Here is a 27,712-nt window from a genome sequence, read left to right as displayed (position 1 = left end):
TACGAATGATGTTAGGTGTGTGTGTGAGATGTGGAGATGGTAGCGTTTGTAAGGTGGGTGTGTCGCTCCGTGAGCACGTGGTAGTGTGTTTGTCTCGGCACACGTGGGTGAGAGTGTGTGTGTGTGTGTATGTGTATGTTTGTGTGTGTGAAAGAGAATTTAGAGAGAGGGATAGAAACAGTTTAGTCATTCACCACAAAACCCCAACGTTTCTCAGTAATATTTAGACAACTTTAAACAGCATTTCCTTCAGATTGCAAATTTAAAAGATCTACGTTACTCTGTTTGAAAGATCGGCCTTCTGTGAGTGCGTTCGTCTGTGTTGGATAAAGACACCTGGATCACGTGGTCACAGCGTTCTGGTTGCTATGGCGACTTGAAGCGAGCGAAGACTCAGCAAAGATTATCTTTAGCCTTAAGTTGGTTTTGTGGGTTGGTTTCAGAAGACTATACTGAAGTAACAGTAGCTCTAAGAAAAGACTTGGAAATAAAAGGAAAATAAAAGCGAGCGGAGCTTCCTTGAGGGAAGGAGGCGTGTCGTCTTCTCTCTCTGGCGGACTGCAATGAGAGGAAAGGGGCGCGCAATTTTAAAGGGCTAAACTCACGCCTCCCTCACGTACGTGGGCCAATCGTCTTTAACAACGTATGGGCCCACCTCCTGACGTTTTGAGGTCTATACGCCTCCTTTTCCGCGGGGTTTTGAAACGATGAATTCGTCCATAACTTAATAACACTGGTATTTAATAAAACAATGCATTCTCTGATATTTTGTGTTAAAGATTCAACATCGTTGGGGTTCGTGGAACACGGCAATACCGCGAATGACAGTTCTAATATCTAAAATCAAGGAGGTACATCATTTCTTGTAATTGTGGGCACCACAGAGTGATTACAGGCCAACAAACTACATAGGCATAATATTTGGGACAGGGGATCATACACATCAAGAAAATACATTTAAAATGTTTTATACAAGGATTTTGGATCACACGTGGTGGTGCCTGAGTGTGTTTCTGTGTGTGTGTATGTGAGTGCGTCTTGAAAGTTCATACCCGTCCGCTGAACTCTTGTCCCCGTCGCTGCGGGTGAGGCTTATGTGTGTGCGTGCGTTTGGCTCTTTGGATTGATGTATTAGGCACAGACCACATGTTTCGGGCATCTGGTCTCTACAACACTGTTTTATTGTTGTGAAGAGTTAATTAGTGTCTATGTGTAAATCAGTGTCCGAGGGACTCCCTAGGGGGGAGTGCTTTCGGGATCGCTCTCATTGGTCAGCGTGAGGCTCTCCCGGCCATAAACAGACGGTCTCTGTTGGTTTAGACGTAAGAGATCATGTAGAGTGAGAGATAGTCAATGATTTACACCATTTTTCGGCGCCGTTTGGGCTGCACGTCTTGCGCAGAGCAATCTCAAAACAGCAGAGGTGTCGTAAATGAGAGTGCTTTGGAATGTGAGAATAGCTTGAGTCAGAGCGAGACAGGGGTTTTGTAGATTTAGACTGCATTAATTAATTTGATTTAATCACCATGCAACTGGTGATCTGCTCTCCGTTACAACTGATACCACCTTTAAAGATTGCTGGAGTTACAGGTGCACTTGGTGCATCATGGTGCATGTTAAGTTTAGTTTTAATTATTTTAAAAATCATATCTTAGTCTTTTTTTTTATATAAATAAGCTCCATCTTGACAATACCAATGTATTAGTAAAGGTAATGAAGTTTTGTGTTAGAAGGATTATTAGAAAAATTAATCCAGTCCATTATTAAATATGCTAAACTGAACAGATATAATTCATACTGAGGCATACTGTGGGAAACAGACTAATCATTTTGATTAAAAATAAAGAATCTTTTCAAATTTACAGGTTTTTGTATTTAATGTATGCACATTCAAAACACTTTGTCACTTCAGAGGCTCTTCCACTTTTTCAGTGTAACCATGTCCACCTCATTTCTCTTGAGTTTTTGTACAGCTGCTTGTATTAGTGCTTCCACAGTGTCTCTTGCACAGTAATACACTGCAGTGTCTTCAGTCTTCAGCTGATTCATGTGCAGATAGAAATTAGAGCTGTCCTTAGTTGCTGTGAACCTGCCCTGGACTGACTGAGCTGAGCTCTTAGAAGAATCTGAATAATAATAAATAATCCATTCAAGTCCTTTTCCAGGTGCCTGACGGATCCAATGCATGCTATAGTCACTAACAGTAAACCCACTGCATGCACAGGTCAGCTTGTGAGAACCACCTGGAGCCACAACTACTGACTGTTCAGACTGTGTGAGCACAACCTGAGAGTCAATACCTGTGGATAAACAAATTTTTACAAATAATTAGGATCATGTATTTAATTACAATAAGAAAAGAGTGTTTTGTTCAGGGAATATACTTACCAGACACTGCGGCCAGCAACAGATACAAAGTGAACATGATTTATATCAAGGCTGAACTAGTGATGAGTTCTCCAGTCAACAGTGCAGTTGTTTAAATATGAAACAGACATCAGATAATTTGCATTGAAATCCTGACAGCAAATACTGTAGTTTGTGGAGCTTGAAGCCATTGAGGTTCATTTCAAGGGCAATAGTACCACCTCTTGATATAGTTTTTTTTATTTATTATTATTTTTTTTCGTTACAGCTGGCATGAGCATGTAACTTAATCTGAGTTTCTTCAAACAGATTGTGACGTGTCCTGGTGAGAGTGGTTACAGAGTCCCATTACTACAGCTGTGTCTTTAGCCTCTGCAATGTTCTGTTGTTAAGACACTCTAGAGAGCTATTCGCTTTTTTTAATGTTAAAAACATCACCAAACAACAGAATAACTTAAGCTTTATTGAAATGTCAAATATTAAAATCTCTAGAAATGCTGTTTTCTAACTCATCAATCATTATTAAATGTGAAAATATCTCATTATATTGTCTTGGCAGTGTTTGTGCACAGTGCTGCAGTAATTTCATTCACTGTGTCTCTCTGCAAAATAAATCCCAAAACGTTATGCTCCATATTGTTGTACTGAATTATCGTGCTGTACAGGGATACAGAACTTATTATGAAGGTTCAAGAGGAAGATGAATTTGCATAATCTAACTAAATATTCAGTTTGGGATGTACTGAATTTGAATAAGGGTTACTGAAATATTACTGAATCATATATATATATGAAGAGTTCAGATGCAAAAGCCTCTAAGTGCCATCTGAAATTTTCTTCTAGAATGATCATTTTTATCAAGCTTGTATGATTATGTTCAGTTATTTCACTTAAATGGCAATGAAAATTACCTATTAATTGTCATTAAAGTGAAATTACTGAACTTAAATATACGAGCTTGATAAAAATGATCATTCTAGAAGAAAATTTCAGATGGCACTTAGAGGCTTTTGCATCTGAACTCTTCATATATATATATATATATATATATATATATATATATATAATGGATCCATACAAGGCATAAAGAGTAATGAACTCAAATCTTTGTATTTCGAACTCTAAAGCCCCGTTCACACCGCCAGCGATTTTGTCGTTGCATGTCGCTAGTTTCTGTACTGTGAAGTCGCTTGTGGGCGTTCGTTGTGATGTCACTCTAATGTTATTGGTAGATTGCATGTCTGGCCATATCTATACAAAATACTATCACAAGTGAATGATATATACAACTATATCATTTTAATTTGACTAGGAATTAGGCTAAAAGAAACAGTATGCTGTTGGGAGAGTGTTTTTATATTACCACAGCAGTGTTCAGTGGATTAAATCATTTAGCCTACTAGATTAACGATCGATCAATCAACAAATTAACTCATACTGTCATAAATTACTAAAACGTCATTTCTATTTTTTCTTGTCCCTAATAGTCAACATAATGCAGGGGAAACTGTAAAATGAACTGCAGCAGTGCTAAACTTGCATCATAAAATTACAACACTCAAACTAAATGTGTGAATTAAACTCACTGAGACTGTCGACAGTTTATTTTCCATGCATCTTATTATATCCATGTGTGTGGTTAGTCAAATCATATAAAGCAGTGAAATCACCCTCAAACTCTTCTTGCCTGCACTCGAGATGGTGACGTGAGCTGAGCTCCACTGAAAGTCTTCTTTCCTATTGGTTGTCGCTCGCGAAAATCGCTTCTCATTTGCATAAAGTTGAAATTTCTGAACTTTTGTCGTGTGTCTCGCGTCGCTTGACATGCCCACATTCTGTCGCCAACGGTCACTGTCGCTGATTTCGCCGGAAGTCACCAGCGCTTCATTGAAATGAATGGGATTATGTCGCTGCGTGTTGCTGGCGGTGTGAACGGGGCTTAATATTTATTTAGTTAGTTAGTTAGTTGATGTGTATAGTAGCTATATTATTCTCATATCTTTAAATGATTTGAAATTAAAAACAAATAAATTAATAATTAACATGGCTATACACTCACCTAAAGGATTATTAGGAACACCATACTAATACTGTGTTTGACCCCCTTTCGCCTTCAGAACTGCCTTAATTCTACGTGGCATTGATTCAACAAGGTGCTGAAAGCATTCTTTAGAAATGTTGGCCCATATTGATAGGATAGCATCTTGCAGTTGATGGAGATTTGTGGGATGCACATCCAGGGCACGAAGCTCCCGTTCCACCACATCCCAAAGATGCTCTATTGGGTTGAGATCTGGTGACTGTGGGGGCCATTTTAGTACAGTGAACTCATTGTCATGTTCAAGAAACCAATTTGAAATGATTCGAGCTTTGTGACATGGTGCATTATCCTGCTGGAAGTAGCCATCAGAGGATGGGTACATGGTGGTCATAAAGGGATGGACATGGTCAGAAACAATGCTCAGGTAGGCCGTGGCATTTAAACAATGCCCAATTGGCACTAAGGGGCCTAAAGCGTGCCAAGAAAACATCCCCCACACCATTACACCACCACCACCAGCCTGCACAGTGGTAACAATGCATGATGGATCCATGTTCTCATTCTGTTTACGCCAAATTCTGACTCTACCATCTGAATGTCTCAACAGAAATCGAGACTCATCAGACCAGGCAACATTTTTCCAGTCTTCAACTGTCCAATTTTGGTGAGCTCGTGCAAATTGTAGCCTCTTTTTCCTATTTGTATTGGAGATGAGTGGTACCTGGTGGGGTCTTCTGCTGTTGTAGCCCATCCGCCTCAAGGTTGTGCGTGTTGTGGCTTCACAAATGCTTGGCTGCATACCTCGGTTGTAACGAGTGGTTATTTCAGTCAAAGTTGCTCTTCTATCAGCTTGAATCAGTCGGCCCATTCTCCTCTGAACTCTAGCATCAACAAGGCATTTTCGCCCACAGGACTGCCGCATACTGGATGTTTTTCCCTTTTCACACCATTCTTTGTAAACCCTAGAAATGGTTGTGCGTGAAAATCCCAGTAACTGAGCAGATTGTGAAATACTCAGACCGGCCCGTCTGGCACCAACAACCATGCCACGCTCAAAATTGCTGAAATCACCTTTCTTTCCCATTCTGACATTCAGTTTGGAGTTCAGGAGATTGTCTTGACCAGGACCACACCCCTAAATGCATTGAAGCAACTGCCATGTGATTGGCTGATTAGATAATTGCATTAGATAATTGCATTAATGAGAAATTGAACAGGTGTTCCTAATAATCCTTTAGGTGAGTGTATATATATACACACACACACACACACACACACACACACACACACACACACACACACACACACACACACACACACACACACACACACACACACACATACATCACATCACATCACAGTGATGTAAACCGAACACAATAATACACAGCCGTGTCCTCAAATTGCAGATTTTGTCCTTTAAGATATACTGTGCTTGTAGATGTGTCTCTGGAGATGGTGAACTTATTTTTCAGTGAGTCCTTGTAGTCTATGCTACCACCAGCATGGATCATGCCAATGAACTTGAGGATCTTCCCCTGAGCTTGTCTGATCCAGGAAGGTGCCTTGGAGCCATCACTGAGAGCATAACCTGATACTTTACAGGAAATGGTAGAAGAGTTTTACCGAAAGTGAGCTTGGTTGGTTGTGCTCCACAGTGCTGCACACATCTGCAAATTAAGCACATGTTAATTTTGAAATGGACTTTTTGTGGTTATGGTTGTATCAATGTTGAACAGTTTAATGCTGCTCTAAAAACCTTGAATAATTTTACTCACAAGGCATGACAGACATTAGGAGTACAGACAGATAAAACATGATTTTATGAGTGGTGGTTGTTCTCTGCTTTGTGGGAGCACAAGAAATATTCACAGCCAAGGATGGGCTGGGTTTATACTGGAGAATTTGCATTGAGTATGGGAGACAGTTCCACCATGTGTGTACAGGGTGAATATGGGATAGTTCACCATCATTTACTCACTCTCATATCATCTAATCTAATTTAATCATTTAAGTGCAAATATGTAAGTTTGAGGAGATTTTTCTCGTGAGTGTTACTTGTGTGGTGCCATATGAATGATCCTGCGTCTCCTCACATAAGATGTAGATCACTGGGAGCTTGTCTTTATCTATAGCCATGTAAAAACATGGAGAGCGACTGCAGCAGGTGCACTTAGGGCGCACCGTTAGATCGCCACTAACAGATGTGCAGAGGCGATTTGGTATTAATATACCATGTCTGGGTTTTGTTGGCGAACTGCGTGACACGGTTTCAGTTCACAGCAGCATTAAGACGATGGAAGGGGCATGTTCCTTTAGTATTTCATAACTTTGACATGATTCTTTTTATCTCATGTATTATTCATTAGTATGTATGAAAGAATGTCAGAAAGCATTGCGTCTCCATGAACTGTGTGGTGGAATTACATTCACAGCTCAGAGTAACAGGTTAAGTGATTCAGCCTTTTATTTAAAAAATATATGGTTGAATATACATTGAAGTTGTGAAGAAAATGGTAAAATAGCATTACTTACACAAAGTCAAACAATAATAATGACATTACAGGTGGTCTAGCCAGAATAGAAAATCTTTGCAAACTATCATGTTTCGTTCTAGGGCGTAATTGATGGGAGATATCATCAGCAATTTTTTAAACCAATGCCACACATACATCTGAGTACTTCAGTAACTCCAAACTCATCGCTACAATCAGAAATCATGTCCAGAACTTTTCTGAGGATTACACAGATTGGCTTTTTGTTGTTGATACACACGCTAGTCAAATCAGGCCATGAATTTGTCAGGCCTCTTACGGTACCCATCTAATTTTTTTGATTTGTTACACGTTTGGTATCCCCCATACAATCATTATTCGAAGTTCAAAATCGATGTTACCGACATCTTGGTTACTCTCTGTAGCGAATGAGACCAAATCAGACACAATTGTTGGTACATGTACCATAAAAACTTTCAAACTTCTCTGGGATCCCATCCCCCAAACCAGCCAAGATGGTCCTTGTTGTCATGACCACAATCCGATAAGGTTTTATGGGTGTTAAAGGAATGTGGCCAAATGCAAGAGAGAGAGACCATGGCAAGACAGAAACACTCTGCAAAACAGACTCTCCTGCATTCATTTAGTGATGAACTGACTAACATGAAATTAACATGCATACCAGGACATTTTGAGAATGATTTACTGTCGTCTGTTGTGTTTTGTGTCTTGTAATAATTCTGTTGATACTATGATCTCTTTGATACTATGTAGTTATTACAGGACCAACAATCAGTGTACCCCACTTATACCATGTTTGGTCTCGATAAATTGGTACTTTGAAGATCGAAATAGTTGGGTACATGATATGCCAATAGCTGTGCAACACATTAGTATTACTAAGAATCTCCCTTAGTAGTGTCATTAAACACCAATCCAGCATGCCAGTCCGAGTGAGCATGCTTAAGACAAAGGCTTGTAAATCCTGGTGACAGAGGAAACTCCCGCCAGAAATTCTACCCTCCTCAATGGGTGGACCAGCCCGCATAGGGCTGTCCTTTGTCAAGCTTTAAAAGTCACTGACCACAAGATCCGCCCTCTTAGCTCTTGTCCTCGGACCTAAACTGCAGCTCCAAGTGAACCCCCTTCCCCCCCCCCACTGGACCCTGCAGGCCTCTGCAGGCCGAGACAGACTGCCTGCCTTAAATCCAACCAAGAAGGAAATGGACAACTCTTGCCTTAAGGGTGCCGTGTGTTCCAGCATGGCCTCAAAAGGCCCAGGGCAGGAGGCTTCGAAGCATCCAGGACATGTGCTCACTCCAGCATCAAGGACAACCTCAGGAGTTCAGTGACTTCATTCAACACGGACAAAGTCCCTCGCAACTCTCACCATGTGCTCTTTGTGTCCTGCCGGCCCAGAGCGTGTAGGCCACTATCTGCACTCCAGCCATGAGAACAGCGACAATACAAGAAATAAGATGATGGTTCTTTCCATACTAAAATAGATCTTGCTCCAGAATTCTATTTCCTGCTTCCGGTTCCATAACACTCACCACTTTACCTATACATGTATGGATGAATGAATGAATGTATGTATGTATGTATGTATGTTTGTTTGTTTAGTTCAGTTATGTTTGTGATTTATTTAATAAAACTTTTGCACAATTATGAATTTGATTTCTGATCCTCTGTCTGCATACAAAGTCCCTTTTACGATTTTGATCTTGTTACAGTATGCTCTAATTGCTGTACATGCTAAGGAATAATTATCTTTCAGTGACCATGAAAGATACACTTTTCTTAGAATAAACGAATAATCGAAGAGTTTGTTGGAACTGATTAATTGATTGTAATATTAATTGGCTTACCTCAAAGTTAATCTAATTAACTGACCCAAATTTTAATAATTAATCATAGTAATTATGGATTATTATTAATATTTCCCCTTTGAGCTAATGTTGTTACACTCCATCAGCCTTTGCGTAGCCATTTCAGAAATCCAGAAAGTTTGCGCTGATACGGTCATCAAGCCTGATATTATAGTCGCTTTAGATCCCATCGGTTAGGAAACCCAGGTTGGTTGCGATAACCGAGCTCTGCGTAGAGTTTATCAGGACAGTCAACTGGGGTACGCCCAAGCCGCCTGTTGTGCGGGGTGTACAGGGGTTGTCATCAGGAAGTCATAAACAACTATCGCGTCACGATTCAACAGAAGTAGCAACATGGAGAAGTCTGCATGTGTCTGCAGTTTATTATTTTCTCTCAATCCAGTAATGATATTTTCATTAAAGATTATGAGGTAAAAAAAAAGGGATGCATTGTTCATAATAAGATCCATAACATGCATTTAGAAAGTAGATAGGATGGGATTTTATTTGTGTGTTGATTTTAAGTTAACATAACATTTGTTTCTTTTGTCAAATCAACTTAGATAATTTATGTGGTTCAGATAACATAATATTTTACATTTCTGTTGATTTAAACCAATCTGCTTTATTGTATTAACGTACTCGGTTACTAACGTAACCTCGGTTCTCTCTAGAGAGGGAACAAGTACTGCGTAAGTCTTACGCTAGGGGAAAATCTCTTTTCCGCGAGATACTGAAGCCAAAAAATTATCCTTATTTTTTTAAATAATGTAAAACGCGTTGTGGCAGCATGCAGACACAGGTGAGACGGCTTGCGCGCCTATTGGCTGCCCTGCGGCAAATGCAGCAACCTATCGATAAGGCCTTCTCGTGATGTCAGCTCCAATGGGGGCGCTTCGCACCCAATACGTCACATCCCGCCGAAACGGGCGTGGCCTTGGGCTATAAACATAGCTTCGAGAGGCTAGCTAACTGTTTTTTTATCGCCGGAGCGAACCAGAGCATGTGCAGGCACGGCAAGATACGCAGTACTCGTTCCCTCTCTAGAGAGAACCAAGGTTACGTTAGTAACCGAGTACGTTCTCTTACGAGAGGTTCTCTCGTACTGCGTAAGTCTTACACTAGGGGAACACAGTGTAAATGCTGTGCATGCTAAGATCCAGCACCAAAGTCCCAAGGGCAAGTGCCCAGGCTCATATAGTACATGATCATAAGGAACTCACAGAGAGTCCAGGAAAGAGTGGCTAGAATAGCATCATTCCTGTAATAAATAGCATCCTATAAGGAGCAATTATATTGATAGTGTTTCACACAGCCAGGGCGAAACTCGGCCTGGTCTGATGAATATAGTGGGTCTTACACACTGCCCATAGAGCTGCGCGATCGAGCTGCGAGCGTTTGCTCAAGCAGTTTCAGTATTCTGGGCCAAAAGCATCGGGGCAGACAGTACCAAATTATTAGATCAAAAGCAGCTAAGCCTGCAAAGCGGGAACCTCTAGGTTATAAAACCTTATAAATGTAGACGGGGAGGCCCAGCCTGCCACCATACAGATATCTTGCAAGGCAATCCCACTGGACCAAGCCCACGACGAGGCCATGCCTCTTGTGGAGTGCGCTCTGACACCTAACGGGCACTGCAAGCCCTTAGAGGCGTAAGCCAGCGCTATAGCATCGACTCTCCATCTGGATAGGCTCTGTTTCGACACAGCAAGTCCCTTAGAACGTCCGTTGAACGAGACAAAGGGCTGCTGTCTGTCTGAAGACAGATGAGCGAGACACATAAGCCCTTAATGCCCTGACCGGGAGGGCAGACAGGGAAATCACCTGAGCCCTGAACGGTGTGTTGAGGGATTTAGGAGTGTACCCGTGCCTCGGTTTAAGTATGACTTTCGAGTCATTAGGCCCAAACTCCATACATGTCGCGCTCACTGAGAGCGCTTGTAAGTCCCCTATACGCTTTACTGAAGCGAGAGCCAGAAGAAACACTGTCTTGAAAGACAGGTGTTTGATATCCGTTGATTGGATCGGCTCGAAAGGGGCACCCTTCATGGCCTCCAAGACCGTAGAAAGGTCCCACATGGGAACTGAGGGAGGTCTGGGAGGATTCAACCTCTTAGCTCCTCTACGGAAGCGAATGACCAGATCGTTCCTTTCAAGTGACTGGCCAAGCGTTGGTTTAGAAAACGTTGCTATAGCCGTCACGTAAACTTTGAGCGTGGATGGGGCTCTGCCCTCATCCAGTAGCTCTTGTAGGAAGGAGAGAACCTCCGTCACCCCACAATTTGGGGGTGAAAAGCCACGTGCTGTGCACCAGCTAGAGAACACAGACCATTTTGAGGAATAGAGCCGTCTCGTAGAGGGGGCTCTAGCCTGCATGATTGTGTTTAACACTCCCTCCGGGAGGTCAGCGGGTACCTGTTGATGGCCCACGCATGTAGGGACCAAAGCTCAGAGCGAGGATGCCAGATCAAGCCCCTGGCCTGAGAGAGGAGGTCCCTCCTCACTGGTATCGGCCATGGGGCAGCGCTCGTCAGCTGCATCAGAACTGGGAACCAAGCCTGGTTCTTCCAGAACGGAGCCACTAGTAGCACTGAGCATCCGTTTTCCCTGATCCGCTCTAACACCTGAGTAGGGTTGGGTACCGAAACCCGGTTCCAATAGGGAACCGGTTCCGACGTAAACGGTAGTAACCAGACCGAATAAGAACGAAACTTTCGGTGCCTGATTTCGGTGCCTGACTTTTTTCACCGCCCCCTATAAAACATCTCGCGGCACGAATTATCCAATAACAAAACATCTCCAGTCAACCAGCAGAGCATTCATTTCGTTCGTTTGTTAAATAAGAGACGATCTAGCGCTGAAAATTATTTTCTCTTGTGGCTCGCGCTAACAGCACTCGGACGCGCGCTTCAATACGTTGCAGAGATCGATCTATTTATGAGGCGCCGTCTATAAGAGTATGTGCTTGGAGAGTTTGTGTGTGCGTGCTCGCGTCTCAGATGAGTATGTGCGCGAGTTTGTGTGTGTGTGTGTGTGCTCGCGTCTCAGATGAGCATGTGCGCGAGTTTGTGTGTGTGTGTGTGTGTGCTCGCGTCTCAGATGAGTATGTGCGCGAGTTTGTGTGTGTGTGTGTGTGTGTGATGTGCTCGCGTCTCAGATGAGTATGTGCGCGGTTTGTGTGTGTGTGTGCGTGAGCGACTTTAGATGTGACGTTGTGCATTTCATATAGTTGGAGCATTCAGCAGTATACTGCTACATGTATGTGTGACTACTTAGTATATGTGTATGCAAGCGTTTTATGTGTGCGTGAATGAAGTTCGATTTAAGCCCTAGACGGCGCCTCATATCTATTCGTTCTGGTGAAATCACAACATATAATGCACACAAAGTGTCCCTGCTTGATATACAACCACTGATGAGCATTATCGGTTTAAAAAAACTACGAATGCGGATTAGAACCCAAAACCTCTAACATTCTTGACTAAAGTTCAAGTTCAGCTGCAGTGTTCCTCTTCGGGTAAGTCTAGTATTTTAATGCCAACTGCAAATCTTGCATATCAAGTATGAAGTATATCAAGTATATTTATATGAGGCTATACTTTGTGTGTTAAATATTTCTGCTCAGTGTCAGATATTTCTCTGTTTTGTAAAAGTCTATAATATATAATATGTAATATAATTGATATATAATATATATATAATATTATATAAATAATATTAGAAGACAACATTTTTATCTTAACTTAAGTGTTTTCGGCTACATCAGCACAATTTTTAATTTAATCAGAAATCAGAAAATCTTTTTCAGAAAACACACACAGATATAATTTTTTTGATAAAGTGTGTGCAGTTTCGTTTTCTTAAGTACCGGTTTAAGAACCGTTTAAGCACCGGAACCATTTGAAAAATACCGAGTAGGTACTGGTATCGGATAAAACCCAACCAATACCCAACCCTACACCTGAGGTAGGAGCGCGACGGAGGGAAAAGCATAGAGCGGGCAGCTGGGCCAAATGTGGGCCAGCGCATCCCTGCTCTTGGAGAAAAACTCCGGACAGTGAGCGTTTTCTTGATACGCAAACAGGTCTATTTCCGCTCTGCCGAATGTCTCCCACAGCAGTTGGACTGTCTGCGGGTGTAGAGACCATTCCCCTGCTGGAACATTGTTCCTGGACGGTCTGTCTGGTCCCACATTCAGGTGGCCAGGCACGTGCGCTGCTCTCAGCGAGCGCAGATTGTGCTGAGCCCAGACCAGGAGGAGTTCCGTCAGCCTGTAAAGGTTTCGGGACCTGATACCTCCCTGGTGATTTATGTAGGCCACCACTGACATGTTGTCCGAACGGACCAAGACGTGGTGTCCTGTTATCTGGGGACAAAAAGCGCCTCAGCGCATTGTCGACTGCCATCATTTCCAAGCAGTTTATGTGCAGAAGCTTTTCTCGTTCTGACCACTGGCCGAAGAACGGTCTGCCCTCGAGCAGCGCTCCCCATCCCGAGGTGGGGGCGTCCGTTGACACCACCTTCACACTCGAGGAAGTCCCCAGGCTTACATCTGACTGGTACCAGTTGATCGCTCTTCAAGGTTTCAGAACTGAGACGCATTTCTGATCGACCTTGAGGCGAAAAAGACCGGAAGTCCACGCTCGGCGCGGTACTTGCGCTTTTAGCCAGAACTGCAGCGGGCGCATGCGAAGCAGACCCAGCTGAAGAACTGCTGATGCTGAGGCCATGAGACCCAGCATCCTTTGAAACTTTTTGAGCGGGACTATAGCGCCGCGGCGGAAGGTTTCCGTCATGCGCTGAATATCCAGTCTGCGCTGCGGCGAGAGCTGAGCTGTCATAGACAGCGAGTCCAGTTCTGTGCCCAGAAAAGATATTCTCTGACTGGGAGACAGTGAACTTTTCGCCCATTTGACTTTGAGACCCAGATTCTCGAGATGCTCGAGTAATAAGGTCCTGTGTTCTATGAGCTCTGAGTGTGACTGAGCTAGAACCAGCCAATCGTCCAAGTAGCTCAAAACTCGCATTCCCTGAAGTTTCAGGGGAGCGAGGGCTGCGTCCATGCACATCGTGAATGTACGGGGTGCTAGGGACAGGCCAAACGGTAGGACTGTGTATTGATAAGCCTGGCCCTCGAAGGCGGATCTCAAAAATCGCCTGTGACGTGACGCTATTTGTATTTGGAAATATGCGTCCTTCAGATCTATTGACACAAACCAGTCCCCTTGGCGAATTTGCGAGAGGATTTTCCTGGTCGTGAGCATTCTGAACCGACGTTTTGAAAGCGCTTTTTTCAGCTGTCTTAGATCTAGAATGGGTCTGAGACCCCCGTCTTTTTTTCGGTACCAGAAAATATCTGCTGTATAGACCCCCTTCGCTCTGAGCTTGAGATAAAGGTTCTAAGGCCCCTTTGCTCAATAGTTTCGCAATTTCGGCTCGAAGTAGATGTGCTACTTCCATTTCTACCGTGGTTTCGATTCGCGCCGCGCAACGGCGGGGGCGTCGAGCTAACTGTAGCGAATAGCCTCTTTCTATAATGTTCAGCACCCATTCTGATACACCGAGAAGCTTTGCCCACGCATTTGCATGAATAGCTAGGGGTTGAATGAGAACATGAGAACAAGAATAGCCATCTGTGGCTATTTTCATGGCATAATCTGATTTACAAAAATACAAGAGTTACATTTATACAATGATATTATACAATGCAATTAATACTTTACAATATTTTTAACATTAATGTGATACCTGTTTCTGGTAAATTCTTACTAAAGTCCTTAAGTGAGTTTGCTGCCTTTGCTGTTGTTACTGCTGCTGCTGCTGATGATGATACTGCTGGAGTTGATCTGAGACTGTAGACATTAAAACAAACATATAGGAGATATATTAGCTGATTAATCAATTTTTATGTGACCATGACAAGATGTAAAGATTGCTGACAGTGTTTGGAACTGGCTCACTAGCTCACTGACCTGCTGTAAAGCTGCAGATTCTGCCCAGGCTGCTAGGGGAGATGTTCACAGAGGCTGCTGCACACAAAACATAAGATACTGATAAGTCTTACCAGTGTTGTGATCATTTTTAAGGCACTCTACGTTTTTTAAATAAATATTGTAATAATAATAATAATAGTTTAAAGTATAAATAAAATAAAAAGACCAGACCCCTCGACACCCGTGAAACTTTTCTCCCTAAACAGCAAGCTAACGTAACTTCTACAGCCTACACACAAACAGCAATGTAATCAACATTTCTGCATGCTCTCTTCACGTCGTTCTTGTAAAATAATAATAATAAGTAAACAACCATCATAAGCACTTCGCTGAGAATGAAACACCACTTACCAGCAGCCGCAGAGTTGAAGATAGTAGTGCGCGTAGCCGCGAAAATTTTAAAAATGCGTCCCGGTTGAGTTCGTCAGGTGAAAGGTCATCATGTGGGTCATTTTATTTACGGCTAAATTATTATTCATTAATTTTACTAATAGTTAGATTGGGCAGGCATCCACAAAAGGGCCTTTAATTACAAAAAAGGAGAGGAAATTTTGCCTTGAAAAAAAAGGGCACTTTGGGCACCAAGGGGCAAAAGGGCAGGTGCTCGAGCATAGCTTCCTAATATGAACGGGTAAAGTATAAGTAAAGAGTTAAAAAGAATAATCAAACATTCACTCACATTTAATGATGCTCTGATATCATTATAACCTTTTTCATTTATGGAGTCAGATGAAATAATGAGGTAATACATATGAGAAAATGTATTTCATTTAATCTTGTTGTGTTACGTAAAAGGAAAGACAGGAACGCGCAGAGACCTTCACCTGTCCTATCAGAAACCCCCATTTGGACCGATAAACGGGCTTACATTGGCTTAGTTTTGTTCAGTTCCTGTGTTTATTTACTGTATTCTTTAGTTGACCTTGGCTGTGTTCTAAATCGGCCCCCTATACCCTCATTCACTATTCCCTACATTACTCCACTAATACAGTCCACTTGATTCAGTGAATGAAAGTGAGCGAGTGAAATTGGACACTGAGTGCGAGCCGGAAAGGGGTGCCGCTTTTGCATAGCTTCTACTTGCTGTTTAACTAGATGTACCGCATCGCGGTACAAAATATGACCGCCACTCAGGCCTGCACTGGCTTTCCACAAAAATAAATGACGTGGAGTAATTTGGCTGTATTGCGTGTTTATGTATATACCTAAAAAAAGTAATAGTATGTGCATGTCTGTCTGTGTGTGAGTGTGTGTGTGTGTGTGTGTGTGTGTGTGTGTGTGTGTGTGTGTGTGTGTGTGTGTGTGTGTGTGTATGTGTGTGTGTTTGTGTATGTGTGTGTCTGTGTCTGTGTGTGTGTGTGTGTGTGTGTGTGTGTCTGTGCGTGTATGTATGTGTGCGTACATGTGTGCGCGTGTGTGTTTGTGTGTGTGGATTTGTATGTGTGTGTATGGGTGTGTGTCTGTGCGTGTGTTTGTATTCCTGCATGTGTGTGTGTGACAGTATCATCCTAAACCAGCAACCCTTCGCTCAACAGCACCATCTACAGGCCGATGAGTGTACAGTCACTAAATGGCCCCCGGGGACCAAACGAAATTTTTCCGTAGAAGTCTAGTGGGGCTACATGCCCACCAAATTTCATGTTCCCCGGTGTTTCGGTGTCCCTGGTATCGTTGACGAAAAATTCAGTAAGGTGACGAAAAAAAAAAAGGAAAAAAAACTTTGACAATCCCTATATGACTGCTTTATAATAATCATAATAATCATAATAATCATTTCAAACTTGGTAAACTGGCAGCTCCAGTTGTAATGAAAATATTCACCTTGAACTCTGTCATGGAAACTAGCATGTACAGTATAAACCTTAATTTAACAATTTAATAGTCAATTAAAATGGAATTTATACCTGTATGACATTACACTGTATAGCCACATTGGACCAGCGGTTTGGAAAATGGATGGATGGATGATTCAGCTGTGGGCGCCATCTTCTGTTCAGACGCGGGAATTAATTCGATGCGACTCTCACAGTGCATTCTGGGTATTCTCGAGCCGTGGAGCGTACATCAGTTGTGCACTCGTTATTGGGGTGTATTATGGGATTTAATGAGTGCACTCGATAACGTCCACTATGGTTTCGGACACCACTAGAAATCTTATATCTATTGGTATGTATTTGGTTATGGGTGTTTCTCTCCTGCGTTTTATATTCTCTTGATATCCTGAATGTTTGTTATTTTGATTATTTGTTATAAGTAAAGTTGACTGCTGCATTTACATTCTGCTTAAACTCTCCTTGCTGCAACCACACTGTGACAGGAGCATAGAATGATAACGTTTATATTTGTTTTCAGATTTTGTACAGTACTGTAGTTATATTTGTCAGTGTGACTCTCTTGCACAATAATATACAGCAGTGTCTTCATTCTTCATATTATTCATCTGCAGATACATCTGTTTCTTGCTGTTGTCTCTGGAGATGGTGAACCGTCCCTGAACAGACTGAGAGTAGTATATAGTACCTCCAGATGAGATGTATGCCAGCCACTCCAGACCTCCTCCTGCAGCCTGTCTGATCCAGGCCAAGGGCTGGTCACCACTAAATCCAGAGGCTGTACAGGTAAGTCTGTGAGATCCTCCAGGTTTAATGACCGCTGACTCAGACTCAGTCAGTGTCTGACACCAACAGACTGAAAAATGAACAGTTAAACATTAATATTTACAACAGCACACATTAATATATGTTTGATTGTCACCAGGTTTTCAGGAGCCTTTCTTACATTCTGTGAGAGCAAACATGAAGATAAAACACAGTTTAGACACAATATCCATTGCCCTGTTATGAAATAGGAACTTGATGCAGGAAAGTCATAAACAAGTTTTGTGTCTGTAGATGAATAGAGTGGGGCTTTTAAAAGGGAGAAGGAGAAGTAGGTTTGCATAGGCTGCCCTCTAAAGGTACATTTACCGTGTCCTTATTAACCTCTGTAACCATGTCTGCCTTTCAGCGTATTGTTTGTTTATTCTTATTTACTAGTTCAGAGATAGTAGCTAAGAATTTTGGAGAAGCTTATTACTACTATTATTGATTCTGCACTGTTTATAATGAAACCCTTTTTAAAAGATAATCATTCAAAAATCACACAGTGAAATGCTATAGAGCTCAACTACATTTTAAGTTGAGAATGATCTTATTCTAGCTAGAAATTGACATTTCTTTCTTTAAAATTATATATCATTACATTGGGTAAATATGACCAAAGAAGCCTGTAAAAATAAATCTGCATTGTTAATCCTTTTGATCTTTTATTAAAAAAATTCTTTAAAAGTCTTCTCCTATAATGCCTGATGAGTTTGGAGAACACCTGACAAGAGATCAGAGACCATTCCGACATGACAGAATTTCTCCAGATCCTTCAAAGTCCTAGGTCCATATTGGTACACTCATAGGGTTGAGGTCAGAGGACTTGGATGGCCATTGCAGAAGCTTCATTTTGTGGTCAGTATGTTTCAACCCACCTATTTTTATGCGCAAACAAGGTTTGTTGTTCAGGAAAGAAGGAGGCAGGAACCAGCAAACATTTCAACACTTTGATAATAAAATAAACCAACGCAAAACGAAAATAAAGCGGCAGCCCCCATACGGTTGACTGCCGCACACACATAAACAAAACATAATGTAAATGTCCCAGGCCTGGTCCTCTCTTGTCTTGCCCAGTCATTGCTCTTCCTTTTATTCATCCAGATCACCTTCCGTTAGACTCCAGGCCAAGAATTCAAGCAGAGGCTTGAAATTTGTATCTGTTTGGTATTTGCTATGTATCTGGCCAAGATGTTCAGGACCTCTGGCAGAAAAATAGGCCCACATCATTAAAGATCCAGCAGTGTAATTGTGGTTATGGGGTATTTTTTTATCCCTGTTTGCACCAAACCCATCTGCCAAATATATATATTTTTTTTTGACTATAGAAGCCAGCCCTGTTTCTTCGAGTAGCGTCTGACAACTGAATATGCTGGAGTTTGTTTTTGGATGAGAGCAGAGGATTTTTCTTGAAACCCTCCCAAACAATATGTGGTGATGTAGATGCTGAATCTATCAAAGCTATATTCTTTGGTTTTAGTCATTGCGATGGATGATTATGGGAATTTGGCCTTTGTATTTCCTCATATTTATACTCCTGTGGAACAAGAAGTCATGGCTGGCCAATTTCATGTTCCTAGTCACCGTGCTGTGATACATTTTTTTTATATATATATATTAAGTCAAGTCAAGTCAAGACAAGTTTATTTGTATAGCGCTTTTCACAATACAGATTGTATCAAAGCAGCTTCACAGTATTAAATTAAAATAATACAACAAAATTTGTTTCAAGAGGAATTTATTGATTGATAAAATTAAATTAAATATCCCCAAAATATCCCCAACTGAGCAAGCCAAAGGCAACAGTGGCAAGGAACCGAAAAACTCCATCAAGTGACCTAATGGTGTCCTAAAACTCCATCAGGTGACCAAATGGAGAAAAAAAAAAAAACCTTGGGAGAACCCAGGCTCAGTCGGGGGCCAGTTCTCCTCTGGCATTTATGAGCTAGAGGCCGGATGGTAGTTTGAACTGTAGGATTATGTGCGAATTACCCCACTATAATTGGGGGGTACTGCTCCTTCACTTCTTCTATGACCATCATGGTCCACTACCATGTCAATCCCCACCGTGATCGCCAAGTGCAACATGTGTTGTGCAACACACATACAAGGTCTAAACATGCGACAAACTGATAATCAGTAGGCTACAGAATATCTCATTGTTATATATCCAAAAGAGAACAATTTTGATCAACTCCCAAAAGTTAGATGTTAAGTGCACTGGAATACCATTCTAATTTCTAAGTTCCTTTACAAGAAGCCTATTGCCTATTTCGGGATTGTTCCTGGCTCAAAAGGAGGCGGAGGTGGTAAAATCCTAATAATTTATTTTAATTATAAGATAATAAAATGTGTATTTTTTTTGTAGATCATCATATAGCCTAATGTGTTTCCCACATTTTTTTGTTGGTGGAGCTCGGTATCTCTAGGGGGGTCCGGGGGCATGCCCCCCCGTAAGAAAATTTTGTACATTTTAAAGATAAATTCATTAATCTGGTGCACTTTGAGTCACCCGAATCCACTGTTAAAAATAAATAATCCACCCGCAAACCGCCTATATTTAGATATCTGCATCTGATCATCACATTACAATTATTCAAATTCTTAGTGTTAAGCATGATAATATGGTAACATATCACACTGAAGTAGGCTGATTTAAAATGAACATTTATTTAAAATAAAAGTTCTTCTTTTGCCAAAATTACATTTCCTTAATAGCCTAAACAGAGGCTTTACTCCCTTCAAGCTTAAATTGTCAATGTTTCATTACATGTTTGAAAACACTCAGAATCATTTTTTGTACCTTTATAAAGGGCATTTTCCCCTAATTTTATTAAATGTATGCTCCATCTTTCATTTCAAATTCTTAAATTTGATAAATATATTCAATTAAAATAATTAGACACAGGCTGTTACCAATAAAATTAAATAATTTACATTGAAAAATTATAACTGTATTAAATTAGATTATTTTAAATATTTTTGAATATACAAATAAGGAATGTTGAAAAGAATAATACTTTATGAAACTAGCGTTTTGTCATTCAACGTTGAAGGCTGTTTTTGTAACATATAAAATATGATTTTCAAAAGACAGGTTGCAATCGAGTATAACACCCAGGTCTTTTACTGTAGAGGATAAAGTAACAGGACATCCTATGATGTTAAAGTTGTATTGTGCGAGGTTTTGTGGGCGGTTTTTTGAACCGATAAGTATTACCTCTGTCTTGTCTGGATTTAATAAAAGAAAATTACGCGTCATCCAATCTTTTATATCTTTAACGCACTCTGTCAATTTGGAAAATTTAGCGTTTTCATCCGGCCGTGATGAAATATATATTTGAGTGTCATCAGCATAACAATGGAAACTAATTCCATGTTTCCTTATAATATTTCCAAGTGGCATCATATATATTGAGAATAACAGAGGGCCTAACACAGATCCCTGCGGCACTCCATAGTTTACTGGAGTTATGATCGATTTTTCTCCATTTAAATAGACAAAATGGTAGCGGTCAGATAGGTATGATTTGAACCAGCTTAATGCTTGTCCTTGAACACCAGTATAATTTTGTAGTCGATCTAAGAGTAATGTGTGATCTATATAGTATCGAACGCAGCACTAAGATCAAGTAAAACTAGTATTGAGATACAGCCTTGGTCAGAAGCTAAAAGTAAATCATTTGTGATTTTAACGAGCGCAGTTTCAGTGCTATGATGCGGCCTGAATCCAGACTGAAACTTTTCATAGATATCATTTTGTTGCAAGAAAGAGCCCAGTTGAGCGGACACCACTTTTTCTAATATTTTAGACATAAATGGAAGATTTGAAATGGGTCTATAATTTGCAAGATTATTATGATGTAATTGTGGTTTCTTAATGAGAGGTTTTATAACTGCCAGTTTAAATGTTCTTGGAACATGATCTAGAGATAAAGATGAGTTAATAATATTGAGGAGAGGCTCTTCCACTACAGGTAACACTTCTTTCAGTAGTTTAGTTGGTATAGGATCTAATAAACATGTTGTTGTTTTAGATGAAGTGATAAGTTTATTTAACTCTTTTTGTTCTATAGTTGTTAAGCACTGTAATTGTTCGGGGTAATAATTGAAGGGGTAATAATTGAAGCTGAATTATAAGGCGCAATTGAAGATTGAACGTTTACAATTGTGGTTCTGATGCTTTCTATTTTCTCAGTGAAGAAGTTCATGAAATCATTACTACTGAACTGTAACGGGATATTTTGTTCGGGTGACGTCTGTTTATTTGTTAGTCTAGCCACGGTGTTAAATAAAAACCTTGGATTGTTTTTTGGTTGTTTTCTATTAGTTTGCGGAGGTGCTCAGCCCTGGCCGCTTTTAGGGCCTTGTAGCGTAAATGCCTCTGGGTTAATGCGAATTAGCTCAAGAATATAGGGAATTTTGGCAATATTAATATTTATAACGCATGGTCATAATTCATAAATCGCATATGCATTTACTTTATCAATTATAGGAAATGCCTCGTTCTGTACTGTCTGATCATTACAGTTAAGAAGAAGCATTCCTGTTTACAAAACTCCAAGACAGTTTGTCTTCTGGCCACGAAGACAAAACCTCTTTGGGTTTATAAATTAAAACTACTCAAAGTAGTTTTATAATATAGAGCCTGTAGCTTTATAGATCTTTTGTTTCATTGACTTTATAAAAAGTGGGTTTTCAAACACAGAGACAGTTAAAAGTATAAATGGGTTTATTAATAAAATGGCACACGCTAGAGATTATATAAACTACAAACATAAACGTACGTAAAAATGCAAACAAACGAATAAACATTTAACCGAACAAAAACATGAAATGAAAGAAAGAAAGATATAGAGGGAAGATAGAGGGTAACTTAAATCACAGACCTAAGACCTAGACACCTGGAACAGCTTTTATAGGAATCAATATACTTGCGAGTTGTGGTACTCTTTCAGTGTGATGCTGAAAAGGGGACGCGCGCGTGCGCGTGTCCGGCTGGTTTGCGTCTAGCTTTGTCTTCTGGGTCGTTTCGCAAAACGATGTAAAGGCTCACTTGAATTTAACGTTACCGAGAAAGTTCAGATTCGTCTCCCGGGATGGGAGAGGCTGGAAATCTTAGTTGCAAAGACCGGCTGTTACGACTCGAACATGGGTTCGTTCGATGGAGAAGGCCAGGGCCTCCTTCAGATGTTCCTTGGAGAAGCGCTGCGCCGGGGAGAAGAGTCCAGAGAAGTTGGATGAGTTGGAAGCGGAAGGATGAGAGGAAGAGAGCGAAGAGGAGAGATTTTGGACTTTTATCAGTGTCCCAGGTGCCGTCCCCTCCTTCGTGTAGGACGAATCAGCTGTCGAGATTTTTCGAGCGGGAAGATTCCTTTGTCCGGTTAGACACGCCCACTCGAATGAGTCATGATTGACTTTAACTGGAGAGGATTTTCTCCAGACATATGAACTTATAAAACAATGCGCATCACTGAATTCTGTTATTGGAATTCAACTCCGTTAGCTGGAGAGGATTACAGAGATATCAAAAATAGAATCTAGGTGTTGTAGCCATGCAACGATACATTATTATGCATTTGTATAGGCAATAGCAGTTCTATTAAGGTCACAAATAGGACATATGCTTTCCTATGGGTTACACACACCTCTTAACACACAAATTTATATATTTAGTACCTTTAGGAGTGACTTTATGGGTAAAAGTCCTTTTCTGTAAGGGGGTTTCTGTTTCACAGTCCAGAGTGTGTTTGTATGTGTGTGTGTGTTGGAATGTTGCAACCCTGTTATCTCATGCATAGGGCTGGATAGCTCTGTGGTCAAATTTTATGACCTGCCAATGAGCTCGGGTTACGGGATGCGATTCTACTGGGAGAACATTCTTCAAAAATACATTTCAGATCCAAACACTCGAAGATCATAACTGTATGATCACAACAACATTAATCACACATACATACAGGAAATTCAGATACCAGTCTGAGTTACACACATTTTAAGTTAAACACAAAAGGATGTTGGTGTGTGTGTGTGTGTGTGTGTGTGTGTGTACGTGTGTGTGTGTTCTGGAATGTCACGAGTCTGTGAGGTTGTAAAAGTCACAGGGAGTCCAGAGCTGAAATGGGGGTTTTAGAGGGGATTCTAAGAAAACAGGGTTTCCTTATGTGACTCAAATGTCCCTCGGGGGAGCCACAAAGATGCAATTTTGACCGTTCAAGCAGACTTGGAGATCAGGATTTACTAATTTGAACAGCATGTGACCGCATGTCATAGTCATTGTCGTTACATATTCCCCCTTTTTGTTAGATAAAGACCTCGGAAGGACTTTATCGAACAACAAATTAGCGCAATGGTCGATGGCAAGCGGCTGATGACTGAGGACTCAGGTCAAATGAGGTTTAGGCGAGCCCCGGATCGGGACCCCCTTTTTGCGGTTCCATAGGAAACCACCAGACACGGCTTTGTGAGCTTTGCTGTGGCTGCTCACATTTGGTAGGGTCTGGTACAGGGTGAAAGCCAAGACGGGAGTCAGGGCGTGGTCGGTTGCTGTGGAGGTACACAGCGCAGCGTCAGCTGCGGTCCAGGTATGGACACAGGTGAGGTGTTCAGGCTGGGCGGTTGCCCATGCTTGGAGGGACTGTGTTGAGTGCGAGTCCTGCCTTGGTGTTCAGGACTCAGGGTTGCTCTCTCCGTGCGATGCCGGATGCCAGACCTGGTGAGTGTGGCTGCTTTCTCGCGAACCACTGCGGCCTGCATCCTGTTAGAGGCGATAGGGAGAGAGAGAGAGAGAAGGAGAAAAAAAAAAAAATTCCAGCGAGGGACGTCCTTGATTGGCTTAGGACAGTCTTTTGTTTTCGCTGAGGTTGGTATGCCACATGCTTTGATGTCCCATGCATGGCTTTTTGGCACATGTGGCGTCATTGTTACGCCTGGCCCCCCCTTGTGCTTTGTGGCTTTACGAGCTGTGGCGCTGTGATGGCAACAGGTGCACAATGCGTATTGAAGTTTTGTGAACGCAACATGTGCGTGGTGGCAGACAGCTGTCTGAGGCACTGGTCGTCAGTGAGCTCAGATGGCCTGCGAGGGTGGTGGAGGGGTAAGTGGTGGCATAGGAAAAGTCTGTTCATCAGAGGCCCGCATGACTTTCTTTGTACACAGCGGAGGTAGCGTTTAGCGGCTCTGAGGCGTGCAGTGTAGTTGGTAAAGTTCGTTTGTGCTGTGTAATCACTGCAATGGTTAGGGTGGGTGGGTGGGTTGTCTGTATGTGGCGCAGACATTGGTTTGGTTACTCAACTGCAGGTCAGTCAGGACCTTGAAGCAGTAGGTGTCAGTGTTCGTTTTCTGTGTCTGTGTCAGACGTGGCTGCACTGTCTTCATCTGTGATGTAAGAAGACTCTGCCTCACCAGTGTTCTGGAGAGAGTGGTTACAGGTTCGACGGTCTGGGCTAGGAGTTCTGGACGGCGGGTGATGCTGGTTCCAGAATCTTTCTGAGCGGTCGGTCCGACGCTTTGGACGGGCACCGTCACAGTCGTGCCGCCACCTGCTGTCTGGTTCTGAGCGGTGCTCAGAGACGGAGTGAATTGTGTGTGTCTTTACCGTCTTTTCATCCATGGCCCTTTGCTTGGTGTAAGCCTTGTGGGCTAAGTCTCTGAGTTCTCGAGTAGACATGGTTCGTGGGCAGACGAGCACACCGAGATGTTTACTCACGGTGCTATGCAGGTTCCGCAGAAACAAAGTTCTAAAGGTTATATCTTCTTCCATATCTGGTGTGTTGGTTGCTCCGAAGAACGTTTGTCGGAGTCGGTCATAATAGGAGTGTGGGTGTTCAAGTCGGGCCTGTTTTACGTCGAGGGCCGTGATAAACCCTTGGTCTGATTCTGGGTCAGAGAATTCGCGGATCAACGCTTGTCGCAGTTGCTTGTAATCTGCTTTGACAGGCTGTGGTTGGCGATCCAGAAAACTACGCACCTCTCTGCTTGAGGTGATTCTTACCAGGTACAATTTGTCCCAAGCTGTCGCGTTGGCGACAGTTTGCAGGTGAAAGTCAATGTCTTGAAGGTAAGCGTGAACACTGTGGTCTCCGGCAAACGTAGGAATGTTTCTGGCCATCTTGTCGAGGTTTGTTGGACGAGAGCTGTTGCTGGGGGCCCAATCCGTCTGGAGAGGATTCTGACCCTTTACAGCTCTTGGTGTTTGGCTGACAGGCGTGGTGTTGTGCAGTGGGCTTTCGCCCCCCTTTTCAGCTCTGGGTGTGTGGCTGAAAGGCGCAGACTCGCTGGAAGGGGGAAATGGTGTGAGATGTTCTTCCCCTTCCCGGTCGCGGTTGAAACTGTAAGCATGTCTCAGTTCTCTGCGAACCATGTCTAGTTCGTCTTCGAGATCGTGTCTCTGCTGAATGAGCTGATGGATTTTAGTCTCTGCTCTCTCAAGGAGAGCTTCAGCCCGTTGGAGCCTTTCGTTGAGTTCCTCCCGGGTGTTTTCCTCCGACTGCTGTCTTTGATCTGTGTGCAGACGAAGATCGTCCAGGGCTTTTTGAAGTCTTTCGACTTCCTGTTGTAGCGTTGTGTCCGTCTCGTCCTCTTCCTCGGTCAGGAAGATTAGCTGGTCTAGCCGACTGTGTGTGTGGGCTCGGTCCTTCCGGGCTTCTGTGGCCTGGAGCTGTAGTGCGGCTGCCTTCTGTTCCATATCGAGACTGAGCCTTTCGCTGGCCCGGGCCTTGGTGACGAGGTTGAGTGCGATTTTCCGAAGATTTTGGCCAGCTGCTCGTGGTCGTACTTTTGGGTTGGATCGCAGGTCTCAAACTGGTCCAGGTACTGTGGGACTGGGTTAGCTCGACATCTCTGCTTACTGTGGTGAGAGAAGCACAGCACACACAAAAAGAGACACAATGCAAGTTTGTTTTAGGGTTAATGAGCTATACTCATACGGGCTATGCCGTTTATGAGAATTTCGGGGCTAACTGATGTCAACAGTTAGCGGAGCCAATTTCGTGGGTATGGATGAAACCCACAATAGAAATTTGGACAGGCGGTAGCCTGGGGGGGGTCGTCTAGCGACGCCCGCTTTGATCGTCACTCTATTATTCAGCTTTTCCTGGGGTCTCTCTTAGGTTCTGTGTCTAAGTGAAATGAAAGAAACAAATCACAACAGAGTGGAGAAAGAGACAAGGTTGAAGGTAGGGAAGATCAGAGGGAAACACAACACAAGGAAGTGCATTGGTCTGCAATGAAATGTCACAAACAATAACACGGGGAGCGTTATTTAAGGAAAATAAATCAAATAAGATAAAATTAAATAAAATAAAGAGGCCTAAGCCTTATTAACACTGCGAGAGTTCCTGATCGGGCCAGGAGATGCGTGGGTTGTCGGGACAGGACCTCGAAAGAAGGTGTGTCTTAGAGAGAGAAAGGTGAGTCCAAGCACTTAAAATACACCCGAAGGAATAGCTAGTATTCTGTGGTTCCTAATAAGTGGATGGGTTCTATCAAATTTTAGTTTACCTGGGGTGAATAGAGGTCATCCAGGTGGAAACCAGCGGGCGCGGTCAGACTCTCCGACGGTCCCAACACCAGACAGAGCGCCGTGTCAGTAACGCCGGACAGATGATCCCCGCCCACCGGAAACCACCAGGGATGACCTTTGGATTACCACAGTGCACTGACTGAGTCCTGCCAATAGATACACAATAAGGGATTAAAATGTTAGACTTAAAGTAAATTAAGGCTTTCTGGTTTCATCAAATTGAGTAAATAGGTATGCAGGGGTCAGAGGCAAAGGCTTTACTAAAATAATGATACAATGCAAAGGAATTATGATAACCGATGGTTAATTATCGGAATAACCTACCCCCCCCTTTGAAAAGGCTGGGGAAAGAGAGAAAAAAAAAAAAATTATCAATGAAATAAAATTCAAATAAACAACACAGGCTTGGGACGCAGGCAGAGGGATAGGCCCTGCAGTGGGTTTGTGCCACAAGGGAAAGGGGCGTATTCCTTCTCCGTGGTCCACCTGGTTGTTAGTGAACACAATTTAAATTAAAATTCAAACTAGTTTAAATTCAAATTCAAATAAGCATGCAAGGAGAGGTCCAAAATAATAATAATAAGGAAGGAAAGAAAATCAGAATGATAACAGTGATGTATCAATACTAAAAATAATCAAAACTGAAATTCAGAATGACTTCCTATAATCCTTACAATAACACTGAGGTTATTAGTATTGATTATAAAAATAATCAAACGAAAAGGGTGGCAATGAGACACTTCAATTGCAGGCTGGGGGTTAAACAGATATTGATAAGTCGACCCA

General features: G+C 42.2%; 1 protein-coding gene, 1 long non-coding RNA gene and 1 gene segment (V, D, J or C); all 3 read right to left on the bottom strand.

The window, feature by feature from the left end:
* LOC309476164 (immunoglobulin heavy variable 3-11-like) overlaps positions 1-27,712 on the bottom strand; it is a 39,428-nt gene that overhangs the window by 2,399 nt on the left and 9,317 nt on the right.
* On the bottom strand, positions 123-26,089 carry LOC309475372 (uncharacterized protein; the record flags this gene model as incomplete). The annotated part of the gene is made up of 2 exons (XM_082138147.1): positions 123-1,566; positions 23,410-26,089. The coding sequence occupies one exon, from the start codon at positions 26,087-26,089 to the stop codon at positions 24,731-24,733; it is 1,359 nt and encodes a 452-aa protein (XP_081994273.1). The 3' UTR covers positions 123-1,566; positions 23,410-24,730.
* On the bottom strand, positions 14,500-15,139 carry LOC309505494. The gene is made up of 3 exons (XR_014208461.1): positions 15,116-15,139; positions 14,744-14,800; positions 14,500-14,623 (listed from the first exon to the last, which is right to left on the bottom strand). It is a non-coding gene; the product is annotated as an uncharacterized lncRNA (long non-coding RNA).

This window comes from Leuciscus leuciscus (genome assembly GCF_965113295.1).
Source record: "Leuciscus leuciscus genome assembly, chromosome: 1".
In the NCBI taxonomy this organism is placed as follows: Eukaryota; Metazoa; Chordata; class Actinopteri; order Cypriniformes; family Leuciscidae; genus Leuciscus; species Leuciscus leuciscus.
The sequence above is the reverse complement of the archived record's forward strand: the minus strand, read 5'-3'. Positions and strand labels throughout refer to the sequence as shown.